Source organism: Ranitomeya imitator, chromosome 4 (assembly GCF_032444005.1).
Source record: "Ranitomeya imitator isolate aRanImi1 chromosome 4, aRanImi1.pri, whole genome shotgun sequence".
NCBI classification, from domain to species: Eukaryota; Metazoa; Chordata; class Amphibia; order Anura; family Dendrobatidae; genus Ranitomeya; species Ranitomeya imitator.
The window spans coordinates 681566013-681578091 of record NC_091285.1 but is presented as its reverse complement, the minus strand read 5'-3'; the positions used below and the strand labels follow the sequence as shown (position 1 = coordinate 681578091).

General features: G+C 49.6%; 1 protein-coding gene across 1 annotated transcript in view; it reads right to left on the bottom strand.

Annotated features, from left to right (window-relative positions):
* The window catches only part of VAMP2 (vesicle associated membrane protein 2), a 34267-nt gene extending 22574 nt beyond the window's left edge, over positions 1–11693 (bottom strand). Inside the window, exon 1 of the mRNA XM_069767393.1 lies at positions 11607–11693. Coding sequence (XP_069623494.1) covers positions 11607–11608 — 2 coding nt within the window. The 5' untranslated portion in view covers positions 11609–11693. The remainder of the gene's footprint in view (positions 1–11606) is intronic.
* Positions 11694–12079: the final 386 nt, after the last annotated feature.

Here is a 12079-nt window from a genome sequence, read left to right as displayed (position 1 = left end):
AAAGCATGGCGGACACCCCAGGCTAGTGCAGTTTCCATACATCCCAGTCCATGGGATGTACTCAGCTCTTCCAGGACAATAGGACAAGAAGTCCAGAAGAAGAAATCAAGCAGAAGGACTGAGCTGGGGATGTGTGCCACAACTTAATACCTTAAGGTTTTGACATCACAGAAGGGCTGGCTTATCCAGACCCTCCTCTCTCTACATTCTGAGTATTTCAATATTAAATTTATCTACTTGCTATAACTTCGTTACAAAACATGACAGAGTCAGACTCAACCTATCATTCATCTCGGATTAACGTGAGCATTCTAATGAGATCAAATATGTCCTATCTGGGATACATATTTACAGAGAAAACCCTACTTCTTTACCAGACGGAGTTAGAAGCCCGAGTTTCAAGGGATGGGTAGATACACCGAGTGAGAATACGACTATATATTTTCATATTTCTAGCTTAAATCGTTTGCCTAATATATAACAAAAACTAAACAAAGAATCTTTCATGGATCCTTGAAGTTTCTACTTCACTGATAGCTGAACAAGAGCTTACACAGGAAATGCCGGTCGTAAATTCCGTTCGGCCATAAAACTCCCCACACTCTCTGAGAAGGAAAGCCAGGAATTGGCAGCTACAAACTGTTACTCCAAGAAGGGGGGCTTAGCCCACGCAGGCTAGCAAGAGAACTACTTATGATATTTCATACCATATCGTGACAGTTAGTGTTTTGTTTTTTTACAAAGGACACTTTATATAAAAAAAAAAAAAAAAAAACTTAGGGACAGATCCTCCAGCAGCTTTGTCTCTCCTTTAGCAAAATTACCAGTGCAGAGAGCAGCAGTCACAATGAGCTTATCAGCTGCTGCGCTCTGCACTGGCAGCGACCAAGATGATAAAGCTCTCCATCAACACCAGAGCTATGTTGTCTCGGTCACAATCGATTAAAGGCTCATCTTGACGGCTGCTCTCTGTATAGGACCCTGCGGCACCGATTTAGACATCAAAGCAGCCACTGGCGAATCATATAAGTACTCACTGCACCAATCCAACAATAAGAATCAGTGGGGTCGGGGCAATAGTTTGCACCTCCATAGAATTTGCCACCCGGGTCAACAGCCCTTGTGAACGCCCCTACACTACACCACAGGAAACACCACGAAGGGTGTATTCTGTATCCGGTGTGTCTAGTTGGATGCACTGTATATAGATGGGTGACAACAGGCTCTAGATTTGTGCATTGCGCAAAGATTTTAGGCATGAGTGGAAAAATGCTGCAAAGAAAGAAAGTTTTCATAAATTGAAGTGTTAATAGTTTATTTTTTAAGATTTAATAAAACAAACTGAGTGAACAAAAGAGAAGCATAAAGCCCATGAGTATCTGGTGACCGCCCGTCGTCTCAATCACTTCCTCTACGTTCACGTGTCACTTGTACAGTTTTTGAATGTAGGTTGTTCCAAACACCTTGGAGGACTGACCCCAGATCTTCCATGTATGAGGCTTGTGATCCTTCTGCCTCTTCATGTGATCCCAGACAGACTGGATGATGTGAGATCAGGGCTCTGTGGGGGCCGGATCACCTCCTCTAGGACTCCTCGTTATTATTGACAATGGCCGGATGTTTGAGGCTGTTGTCCTACTGAAGAATAAATTTGGAGCCCATCAGAAGCCTCCTGATGGTATTACATGATAAATAAGTATCTGCCTGCATTACTCAGCAATGAGGACACCAAGAAATAGATAGATGGTAGACGCATTGCTCGGACAAGGAAACTTAGTGCAGCAGCTGAAAAACACATGCTGCTTCCCTTCGAAATAGGAAGATGTCCAGCAGTGCCATCAGCTCAGAACTGGCTCACCCCTGTGACTCAGCTACACCCATCTCCTGTTCGGAGAAGTCTGTCCAGAAATGGTCTTCATGGATGAATTGGGACTAAAAAATACCATACCTTCTACATGGAATCAAGACATTCTGGCAAACGGAGATGGGAATTCTATCTGGATTATGGTGTTCTCAATACTGAGAAATACAGAGATACTTAACCATCATGTGATACCATCAGGAGGCGTCTGATTGGCCAAACGTATATTCTAGAGCCGGGTAACGACCCCCAAACATCCAGCCAATGTCATTAACAATGAGGAGTCCTAGAGGTGATGACCCGGCCACGGAGCCCTGATCTCACATCATCCAGTCTGTCTGGGATCACATGAAGAGACAGAAAGATCCGCACAAGCCTCTTACACAGAAGATCTGGGGTCAGCCCACCAAGATGTTTGGTACAACCTCCTGCCAAGATCCATCAATAAACTGTACAAGCGACAAGTACCGAGGGAAAGTGACGCAGAACAGAAAGGTCGCCAAATACTATGGGGATTTACATTTCATTTTTATTCCTTGGCTTGGGATATTGATGAGTTATAAAAAATATTAACACTTCTATTTTTAAACGTATTATCACAGAATTTTTTCCACAGCTGCCAAAACATTTGTTGAGTTCTGTATGCAGAGGGGTGACATTAGGCCCTAGTTGGGTGCACTGTATATAGATGGGTTACATTAGGCCCTAGTTGGGTGCGCTGTATATAGATGGGTTACATTAGGCCCTAGTTGGGTGCGCTGTATATAGATGGGTGACATTAGGCCCTAGTTGGGTGCGCTGTATATACATGGGTGATATTAGGCTCTAGTTGGGTGCGCTGTATATAGATGGGTTACATTAGGGCCTAGTTGGGTGCGCTGTATATAGAGGGGTGACATTAGGCCCTAGTTGGGTGCGCTGTATATAGATGGGTGACATTAGGGCCTAGTTGGGTGCGCTGTATATAGATGGGTGACATTAGGCCCTAGTTGGGTGCGCTGTATATAGATGGGTGACATTAGGGCCTAGTTGGGTGCGCTGTATATAGATGGGTGACATTAGGCCCTAGTTGGGTGCGCTGTATACAGAGGGGTGACATTAGGCCCTAGTTGGGTGCGCTGTATATAGATGGGTGACATTAGGCCCTAGTTGGGTGCGCTGTATATAGATGGGTGACATTAGGCCCTAGTTGGGTGCGATGTATATAGATGGGTGACATTAGGCCCTAGTTGGGTGCGCTGTATATAGATGGGTGACATTAGGCCCTAGTTGGGTGCGCTGTATACAGAGGGGTGACATTAGGCCCTAGTTGGGTGCGCTGTATATAGATGGGTGACATTAGGCCCTAGTTGGGTGCGCTGTATATAGAGGGGTGACATTAGGCCCTAGTTGGGTGCGCTGTATATAGATGGGTGACATTAGGCCCTAGTTGGGTGCGCTGTATATAGATGGGTGACATTAGGCCCTAGTTGGGTGCGATGTATATAGATGGGTGACATTAGGCCCTAGTTGGGTGCGCTGTATATAGATGGGTGACATTAGGCCCTAGTTGGGTGCGCTGTATATAGATGGGTGACATTAGGCCCTAGTTGGGTGCGCTGTATATAGATGGGTGACATTAGGGCCTAGTTGGGTGCGCTGTATATAGATGGGTGACATTAGGGCCTAGTTGGGTGCGCTGTATATAGATGGGTGACATTAGGGGCTAGTTGGGTGCGCTGTATATAGATGGGTGACATTAGGGCCTAGTTGGGTGCGCTGTATATAGATGGGTGACATTAGGGCCTAGTTGGGTGCGCTGTATACAGAGGGGTGACATTAGGCCCTAGATGGGTGCACTGTATATAGAGGGGTGACATTAGGCCCTAGATGGGTGCGCTGTATATAGAGGGGTGACATTAGGGCCTAGTTGGGTGCGCTGTATATAGATGGGTGACATTAGGCCCTAGATGGGTGCGCTGTATATAGAGGGGTGACATTAGGGCCTAGTTGGGTGCGCTGTATATAGAGGGGTGACATTAGGGCCTAGTTGGGTGCGCTGTATATACAGTACAGACCAACAGTTTGGACACACCTTCTCATTTAAAGATTTTTCTGTATTTTCATGACTATGAAAATTGTACATTCACACTGAAGGCATCAAAACTATGAATTAACACATGTGGAATTATATACTTAACAAAAAAGTGTGAAACAACTGAAATTATGTCTTATATTCTAGGTTCTTCAAAGTAGCCACCTTTTGCTTTGATGACTGCTTTGCACACTCTTGGCATTCTCTTGATGAGATTCAAGAGGTAGTCACCGGGAATGGTTTTCAGTTCACAGGTGTGCCCTCAGGTTTAATAAGTGGCATTTCTTGCCTTATAAATGGTGTTGGGACCATCAGTTGTGTTGTGCAGAAGTCTGGTGGATACACAGCTGATAGTCCTACTGAATAGACTGTTAGAATTTGTATTATGGCAAGGAAAAAGCAGCTAAGTAAAGAAAAACGAGTGGCCATCATTACTTTAAGAAATGAAGATCAGTCAGTCCGAAAAATTGGGAAAACCTTGAAAGTGTCCCCAAGTGCAGTGGCAAAAACCTCAAGCGCTACAAAGAAACTGGCTCTCATGAGGACCGCCCCAGGAAAGAAAGACCAAGAGTCACCTCTGCTTCTGAGGATAAGTTTATCCGAGTCACCAGCATCAGAAATCGCAGTTTAGCAGCGGTTCAGATTAGAGACCAGGTCAATGCCACACAGATTTTTAGCAGCAGACACATCTCTACAACAACTGTTAAGAGGAGACTTTGTGCAGCAGGCCTTCATGGTAAAATAGCTGCTAGCAAACCACTGCTAAGGACAGGCAACAAGCAGAAGAGACTTGTTTGGGCTAAAGAACACAAGGAATGGACATTAGACCAGTGGAAATCTGTGCTTTGGTCTGATGAGTCCAAATTTGAGATCTTTGGTTCCAACCTACGTGTCTTTGTGTGACGCAGAAAAGGTGAACGGATGGACTCTACATGCCTGGTTCCCACCGTGAAGCATGGAGGAGGAGGTGTAATGGTGTGGAGGTGCTTTGCTGGTGACACTGTTGAGGATTTATTCAAAATTGAAGGCATACAGAACCAGCATGGCTACCACAGCATCTTGCAGTGGCACGCTATTCCATCCGGTTTGCGTTTAGTTGGACCATCATTTATTTTTCAACAGGACAATGATCTCAAACACACCTCCAGGCTGTGTAAGGGCTATTTGACCAAGAAGGAGAGTGATGGGGTGCTACGCCAGATGACCTGGCCTCCACAGTCACCAGACCTGAACCCAATCGAGATGGTTTGGGGGTGAGCTGGACCGCAAAGTGAAGGCAAAAGGGCCAACAAGTGCTAAGCATCTCCGGGAACTCCTTCAAGATTGTTGGAAGACCATTCCCGGTGACTACCTCTTGAAGCTCATCAAGAGAATGCCAAGGATGTGAAAAGCAGTGATCAAAGCAAAAGGTGGCTACTTTAAGGAACCTAGAATATAAGACATATTTTCAGTTGCTGCACACTTTTTTGTTAAGTATATAATTCCACATGTATTAATTCATAGTTTTGATGCCTTCAGTGTGAATGTACAATTTTCATAGTCATGAAAATACAGAAAAATCTTTAAATGAGGTGTGTCCAAACTTTTGGTCTGTACTGTACATGGGTGAAATTAGGCCGTAGTTGGGGGCGCTATATATTGGGGGTGACATTAGGCCCTAGTTGGGTGCGCTGTATATAGAGAGGTGACATTAGGCTCTAGTTGGGTGCGCTGTATATAGAGGGGTGACATTAGGGCGTAGTTGGGTGCACTGTATATACAGGGGTGACATTAGGGCCTAGTTGGGTGCGCTGTATATAGAGGGGTGACATTAGGGCCTAGTTGGGTGCACTGTATATAGAGGGGTGACATTAGGGCCTAGTTGGGTGCGCTGTATATAGAGGGGTGACATTAGGGCCTAGTTGGGTGCGCTGTATATAGAGAGGTGACATTAGGCCCTAGTTGGGTGCGCTGTATATAGATGGTGACATTAGGCTCTAGTTGGGTGCGCTGTATATAGATGGGTGACATTAGGGCCTAGTTGGGTGCCCTGTATATAGATGGGTGACATTAGGGCCTAGTTGGGTGCGCTGTATATAGATGGGTGACATTAGGGCCTAGTTGGGTGCCCTGTATATAGATGGGTGACATTAGGGCCTAGTTGGGTGCGCTGTATATAGAGGGGTGACATTAGGGCCTAGTTGGATGCACTGTATATAGATGGGTGACATTAGGGCCTAGTTGGGTGCGCTGTATATAGAGGGGTGACATTAGGGCCTAGTTGGGTGCGCTGTATATAGAGGGGTGACATTAGGGCCTAGTTGGGTGCACTGTATATAGATGGGTGACATTAGGGCCTAGTTGGGTGCGCTGTATATAGAGGGGTGACATTAGGGCCTAGTTGGGTGCGCTGTATATAGATGGATGACATTAGGGCCTAGTTGGGTGCGCTGTATATAGATGGGTGACATTAGGGCCTAGTTGGGTGCGCTGTATATAGATGGGTGACATTAGGGCCTAGTTGGGTGCGCTGTATATAGATGGGTGACATTAGGGCCTAGTTGGGTGCGCTGTATATAGATGGGTGACATTAGGGCCTAGTTGGGTGCGCTGTATATAGATGGGTGACATTAGGGCCTAGTTGGGTGCGCTGTATATAGATGGGTGACATTAGGGCCTAGTTGGGTGCGCTGTATATAGATGGGTGACATTAGGGCCTAGTTGGGTGCCCTGTATATAGATGGGTGACATTAGGGCCTAGTTGGGTGCGCTGTATATAGAGGGGTGACATTAGGGCCTAGTTGGATGCACTGTATATAGATGGGTGACATTAGGGCCTAGTTGGGTGCGCTGTATATAGAGGGGTGACATTAGGCCCTAGTTGGGTGCGCTGTATATAGAGGGGTGACATTAGGGCCTAGTTGGGTGCGCTGTATATAGATGGATGACATTAGGGCCTAGTTGGGTGCGCTGTATATAGAGAGGTGACATTAGGCCACAGTTGGGTGCACTGTATATAGAGAGGTGACATTAGGCCCTAGTTGGGTGCGCTGTATATAGATGGGTGACATTAGGGTCTAGTTGGGTGCACTGTATATAGTTGGGTGACATTAGGGCCTAGTTGGGTGCGCTGTAAATAGATGGGTGACATTAGGGTCTAGTTGGGTGCACTGTATATTAGAGGGGTGACATTAGGCCCTAGTTGGGTGCGCTGTATATAGATGGGTGACATTAGGGCCTAGTTGGGTGCGCTGTATATAGAAAGGTGACATTAGGCCCTAGTTGGATGCGCTGTATATAGAGGGGTGACATTAGGGCCTAGTTGGGTGCGCTGTATATAGAAAGGTGACATTAGGCCCTAGTTGGATGCGCTGTATATAGAGGGGTGACATTAGGCCCTAGTTGGGTGCGCTGTATATAGATGGGTGACATTAGGGCCTAGTTGGGTGCACTGTATATAGAGGGGTGACATTAGGCCCTAGTTGGGTGCGCTGTATATAGATGGGTGACATTAGGGCCTAGTTGGGTGCGCTGTATATAGAAAGGTGACATTAGGGCCTAGTTGGGTGCGCTGTATATAGATGGGTGACATTAGGGCCTAGTTGGGTGCGCTGTATATAGAGGGGTGACATTAGGGCCTAGTTGGATGCACTGTATATAGAGGCGTGACATTAGGGCCTAGTTGGATGCACTGTATATAGAGGGGTGACATTAGGGCCTAGTTGGGTGCGCTGTATATAGAGGGGTGACATTAGGGCCTAGTTGGGTGCGCTGTATATAGAGGGGTGACATTAGGCCCTAGTTGGGTGCGCTGTATATAGATGGGTGACATTAGGGTCTAGTTGGGTGCGCTGTATATAGATGGGTGACATTAGGGCCTAGTTGGGTGCGCTGTATATAGAGGGGTGACATTAGGGCCTAGTTGGGTGCGCTGTATATAGAGGGGTGACATTAGGGCCTAGTTGGGTGCGCTGTATATAGAGGGGTGACATTAGGCCCTAGTTGGGTGTGCTGTATATAGATGGGTGACATTAGGGCCTAGTTGGGTGCGCTGTATATAGAGGGGTGACATTAGGCCCTAGTTGGGTGCACTGTATATAGATGGGTGACATTAGGGTCTAGTTGGGTGCACTGTATATAGTTGGGTGACATTAGGGCCTAGTTGGGTGCACTGTATATAGATGGGTGACATTAGGGCCTAGTTGGGTGCGCAGTATATATATATATATGAGTGACATTAGGCCCTAGTTGGGTGCGCTGTATATAGATGGGTGACATTAGGCCCTAGTTGGGTGCACTGTATATAGAGGGGTGACATTAGGGCCTAGTTGGGTGCGCTGTATAGAGGGGTGACATTAGGGCCTAGTTGGGTGCGCTGTATATAGATGGGTGACATTAGGCCCTAGTTGGGTGCGCTGTATATAGATGGGTGACATTAGGCCCTAGTTGGGTGCGCTGTATATAGATGGGTGACATTAGGCCCTAGTTGGGTGCGCTGTATATAGATGGGTGACATTAGGCCCTAGTTGGGTGCGCTGTATATAGATGGGTGACATTAGGCCCTAGTTGGGTGCGCTGTATATAGATGGGTGACATTAGGGCCTAGTTGGGTGCGCTGTATATAGATGGGTGACATTAGGCCCTAGTTGGGTGCGATGTATATAGATGGGTGACATTAGGCCCTAGTTGGGTGCGCTGTATATAGAGGGGAGACATTAGGCCCTAGTTGGGTGCACTGTATATAGTTGGGTGACATTAGGGCCTAGTTGGGTGCGCTGTATATAGATGGGTGACATTAGGGCCTAGTTGGGTGCGTTGTATATAGATGGGTGACATTAGGCCCTAGTTGGGTGCGATGTATATAGAGGAGTGACATTAGGGCCTAGTTGGGTGCACTGTATATAGAGGGGAGACATTAGGCCCTAGTTGGGTGCACTGTATATAGTTGGGTGACATTAGGGCCTAGTTGGGTGCGCTGTATATAGAGGGGTGACATTAGGGCCTAGTTGGGTGCGTTGTATATAGAGGGGTGACATTAGGGCCTAGTTGGGTGCACTGTATATAGAGGGGTGACATTAGGGCCTAGTTGGGTGCGTTGTATATAGAGAGGTGACATTAGGGCCTAGTTGGGTGCGTTGTATATAGAGGGGTGACATTAGGGCCTAGTTGGGTGCGTTGTATATAGAGAGGTGACATTAGGGCCTAGTTGGGTGCGTTGTATATAGAGAGGTGACATTAGGGCCTAGTTGGGTGCGTTGTATATAGAGGGGTGACATTAGGGCCTAGTTGGGTGCGTTGTATATAGAGGGGTGACATTAGGGCCTAGTTGGGTGCGTTGTATATAGAGAGGTGACATTAGGGCCTAGTTGGGTGCGTTGTATATAGAGGGGTGACATTAGGGCCTAGTTGGGTGCGTTGTATATAGAGGGGTGACATTAGGGCCTAGTTGGGTGCGCTGTATATAGATGGTGACATTAGGGCCTAGTTGGGTGCGCTGTATATAGATGGGTGACATTAGGGCCTAGTTGGGTGCACTGTATATAGAGGGGTGACATTAGGGCCTAGTTGGGTGCACTGTATATAGAGGGGTGACATTAGGCCCTAGTTGGGTGCGCTGTATATAGATGGTGACATTAGGCCCTAGTTGGGTGCACTGTATATAGATGGTGACATTAGGGCCTAGTTGGGTGCGCTGTATATAGAGGGGTGACATTAGGGCCTAGTTGGGTGCACTGTATATAGATGGTGACATTAGGGCCTAGTTGGGTGCACTGTATATAGAGGGGTGACATTAGGCCCTAGTTGGGTGCGCTGTATATAGATGGGTGACATTAGGGCCTAGTTGGGTGCACTGTATATAGATGGGTGACATTAGGCCCTAGTTGGGTGCACTGTATATAGATGGTGACATTAGGGCCTAGTTGGGTGCGTTGTATATAGAGAGGTGACATTAGGGCCTAGTTGGGTGCACTGTATATAGAGGGGTGACATTAGGGCCTAGTTGGGTGCACTGTATATAGAGGGGTGACATTAGGCTCTAGTTGGGTGCGCTGTATATAGATGGTGACATTAGGCCCTAGTTGGGTGCACTGTATATAGAGGGGTGACATTAGGGCCTAGTTGGGTGCACAGTGTGCGACGGTGGGGCACAGTGTGTGGTGGGCGCAGTGTGTCAGTTGTGGGGCGCAGTGTGTGACGGTGATTGGTGGGCGCAGCGTGTGATGGTGTGTGGGGGGCGCAGTGTATCAGTGGTGGGGCGCAGTGTGTGACAGTGTTTGGTGGGCACAGTGTGTGATGGTGTGTGTGGGGCGCAGTGTGTGACGGTGTGTGGGGGGCGCAGCGTGTGACGGTGTGTGGGGGGCGCAGCGTGTGACGGTGTGTGGGGGGCGCAGCGTGTGACGGTGTGTGGGGGGCGCAGCGTGTGACGGTGTGTGGGGGGCGCAGCGTGTGACGGTGTGTGGGGGGCGCAGTGTGTGACGGTGTGTGGGGGGCGCAGTGTGTGACGGTGTGTGGGGGGCGCAGCGTGTGATGGTGTGTGGGGGGCGCAGCGTATCAGTGGTGGGGCGCAGTGTGTGACAGTGTTTGGTGGGCACAGTGTGTGACAGTGTGTGTGGGGCGCAGTGTGTGACGGTGTGTGTGGGGCGCAGTGTGTGATGGTGATTGGTGGGCGCAGCGTGTGATGGTGTGTGGGGGGCGCAGTGTATCAGTGGTGGGGCGCAGTGTGTGACAGTGTTTGGTGGGCACAGTGTGTGACGGTGTGTGGGGGGCGCAGTGTGTGACGGTGTGTGGGGGGCGCAGTGTGTGACGGTGTGTGGGGGGCGCAGAGTGTGACGGTGGTGGGGTGCAGTGTGTCAGGGTGTGTGGGGGGCGCAGTGTGTGATGGTGTGTGGTGGGCGCAGTGTGTGACGGTGTGTGGGGGGCGCAGAGTGTGACGGTGTGTGGGGGGCGCAGAGTGTGACGGTGGTGGGGTGCAGTGTGTCAGGGTGTGTGGGGGGCGCAGTGTGTGATGGTGTGTGGTGGGCGCAGTGTGTGACGGTGGTGGGGTGCAGTGTGACGGTGTGTGGTGGGTGAAGTGTGTCGGTGGTGGGGCGCAGTGTGTGTCGGTGGTGGGGTGCACGGTGTGTGTACATCTGACGCCGGCCTCCAGCCCCGTGCAGTGCCGGTGTGTCAGTAGTGGGGCGCAGTGTGTGACGGTGGTGGGGTGCAGTGTGTCAGGGTGTGTGGTGGGTGCAGTGTGTGATGGTGTGTGGTGGGCGCAGTGTGTCAGTAGTGGGGCGCAGTGTGTGACGTGGTGGGGCGCAGTGTGACGGTGTGTGGTGGGCGCAGTGTGTGTCGGTGGTGGGGTGCACGGTGTGTGTACATCTGACGCCGGCCTCCAGCCCCGTGCAGTGCCGGTGTGTCACACAGGACGGCTGCAGCATGTGACAGCAGCAGATTGCAGTGCCCGTATCTATAGATTACACTGCGGGTGTACACTGTGGGTCCATGTGTGGCCCCCGGTGGGTGCAGTGTGTCTCCAGCCTGTGCGGTTTCCCTGCAGTGGGTGACACCACAGCAGACTGCGGTGGGTGCAGGGCTGGACCTGGGCTGGGTGCAGTGTGCGCGGCGCTGTACACGGGGTGCGCGGCCGTGTGTGGGGGGCGCCGCGTGCAGCTGTGGGGTGCAGGGAGGGGGATGGGGAAGGACACTCACATCTTGCAGGTCGCTTGCTCTGGTGCTGCTGCAGTTCCTTCTTCACCAGCTTCTGACAAAAGATGGCTCTCAATGACGTCACCAACATCCGGGGCTTTGCAGAGGGGGAGGGGGATGACGGAGGGGGATGGGCGGAGGGCCGGCAGCCATGTATAATTCATCCATACGATGTGTATACACGTTATATCACTATTATACCACAGCAGGCGCCCCTGTACAGTGCTGGGGATGGGGTCACTGTGGGGCACAGGCTGTCACCCATCACTACACCCTCAGCCCCACGTCAGGAAGAAATCAGCCACATGTCAGTAAATGGCTGCCTGATAGCAGCACAAAACACAGGGGCGCAGACCGTACCGTCACTCATGTCATTCAGGGTGGACGGTCAGCTCCTGGGCTCATTACTGGGTGTAACCGTCTACCGTGATTCCACGGCGTCAAATAATATTATAATGTATTAGTTATAATTATCA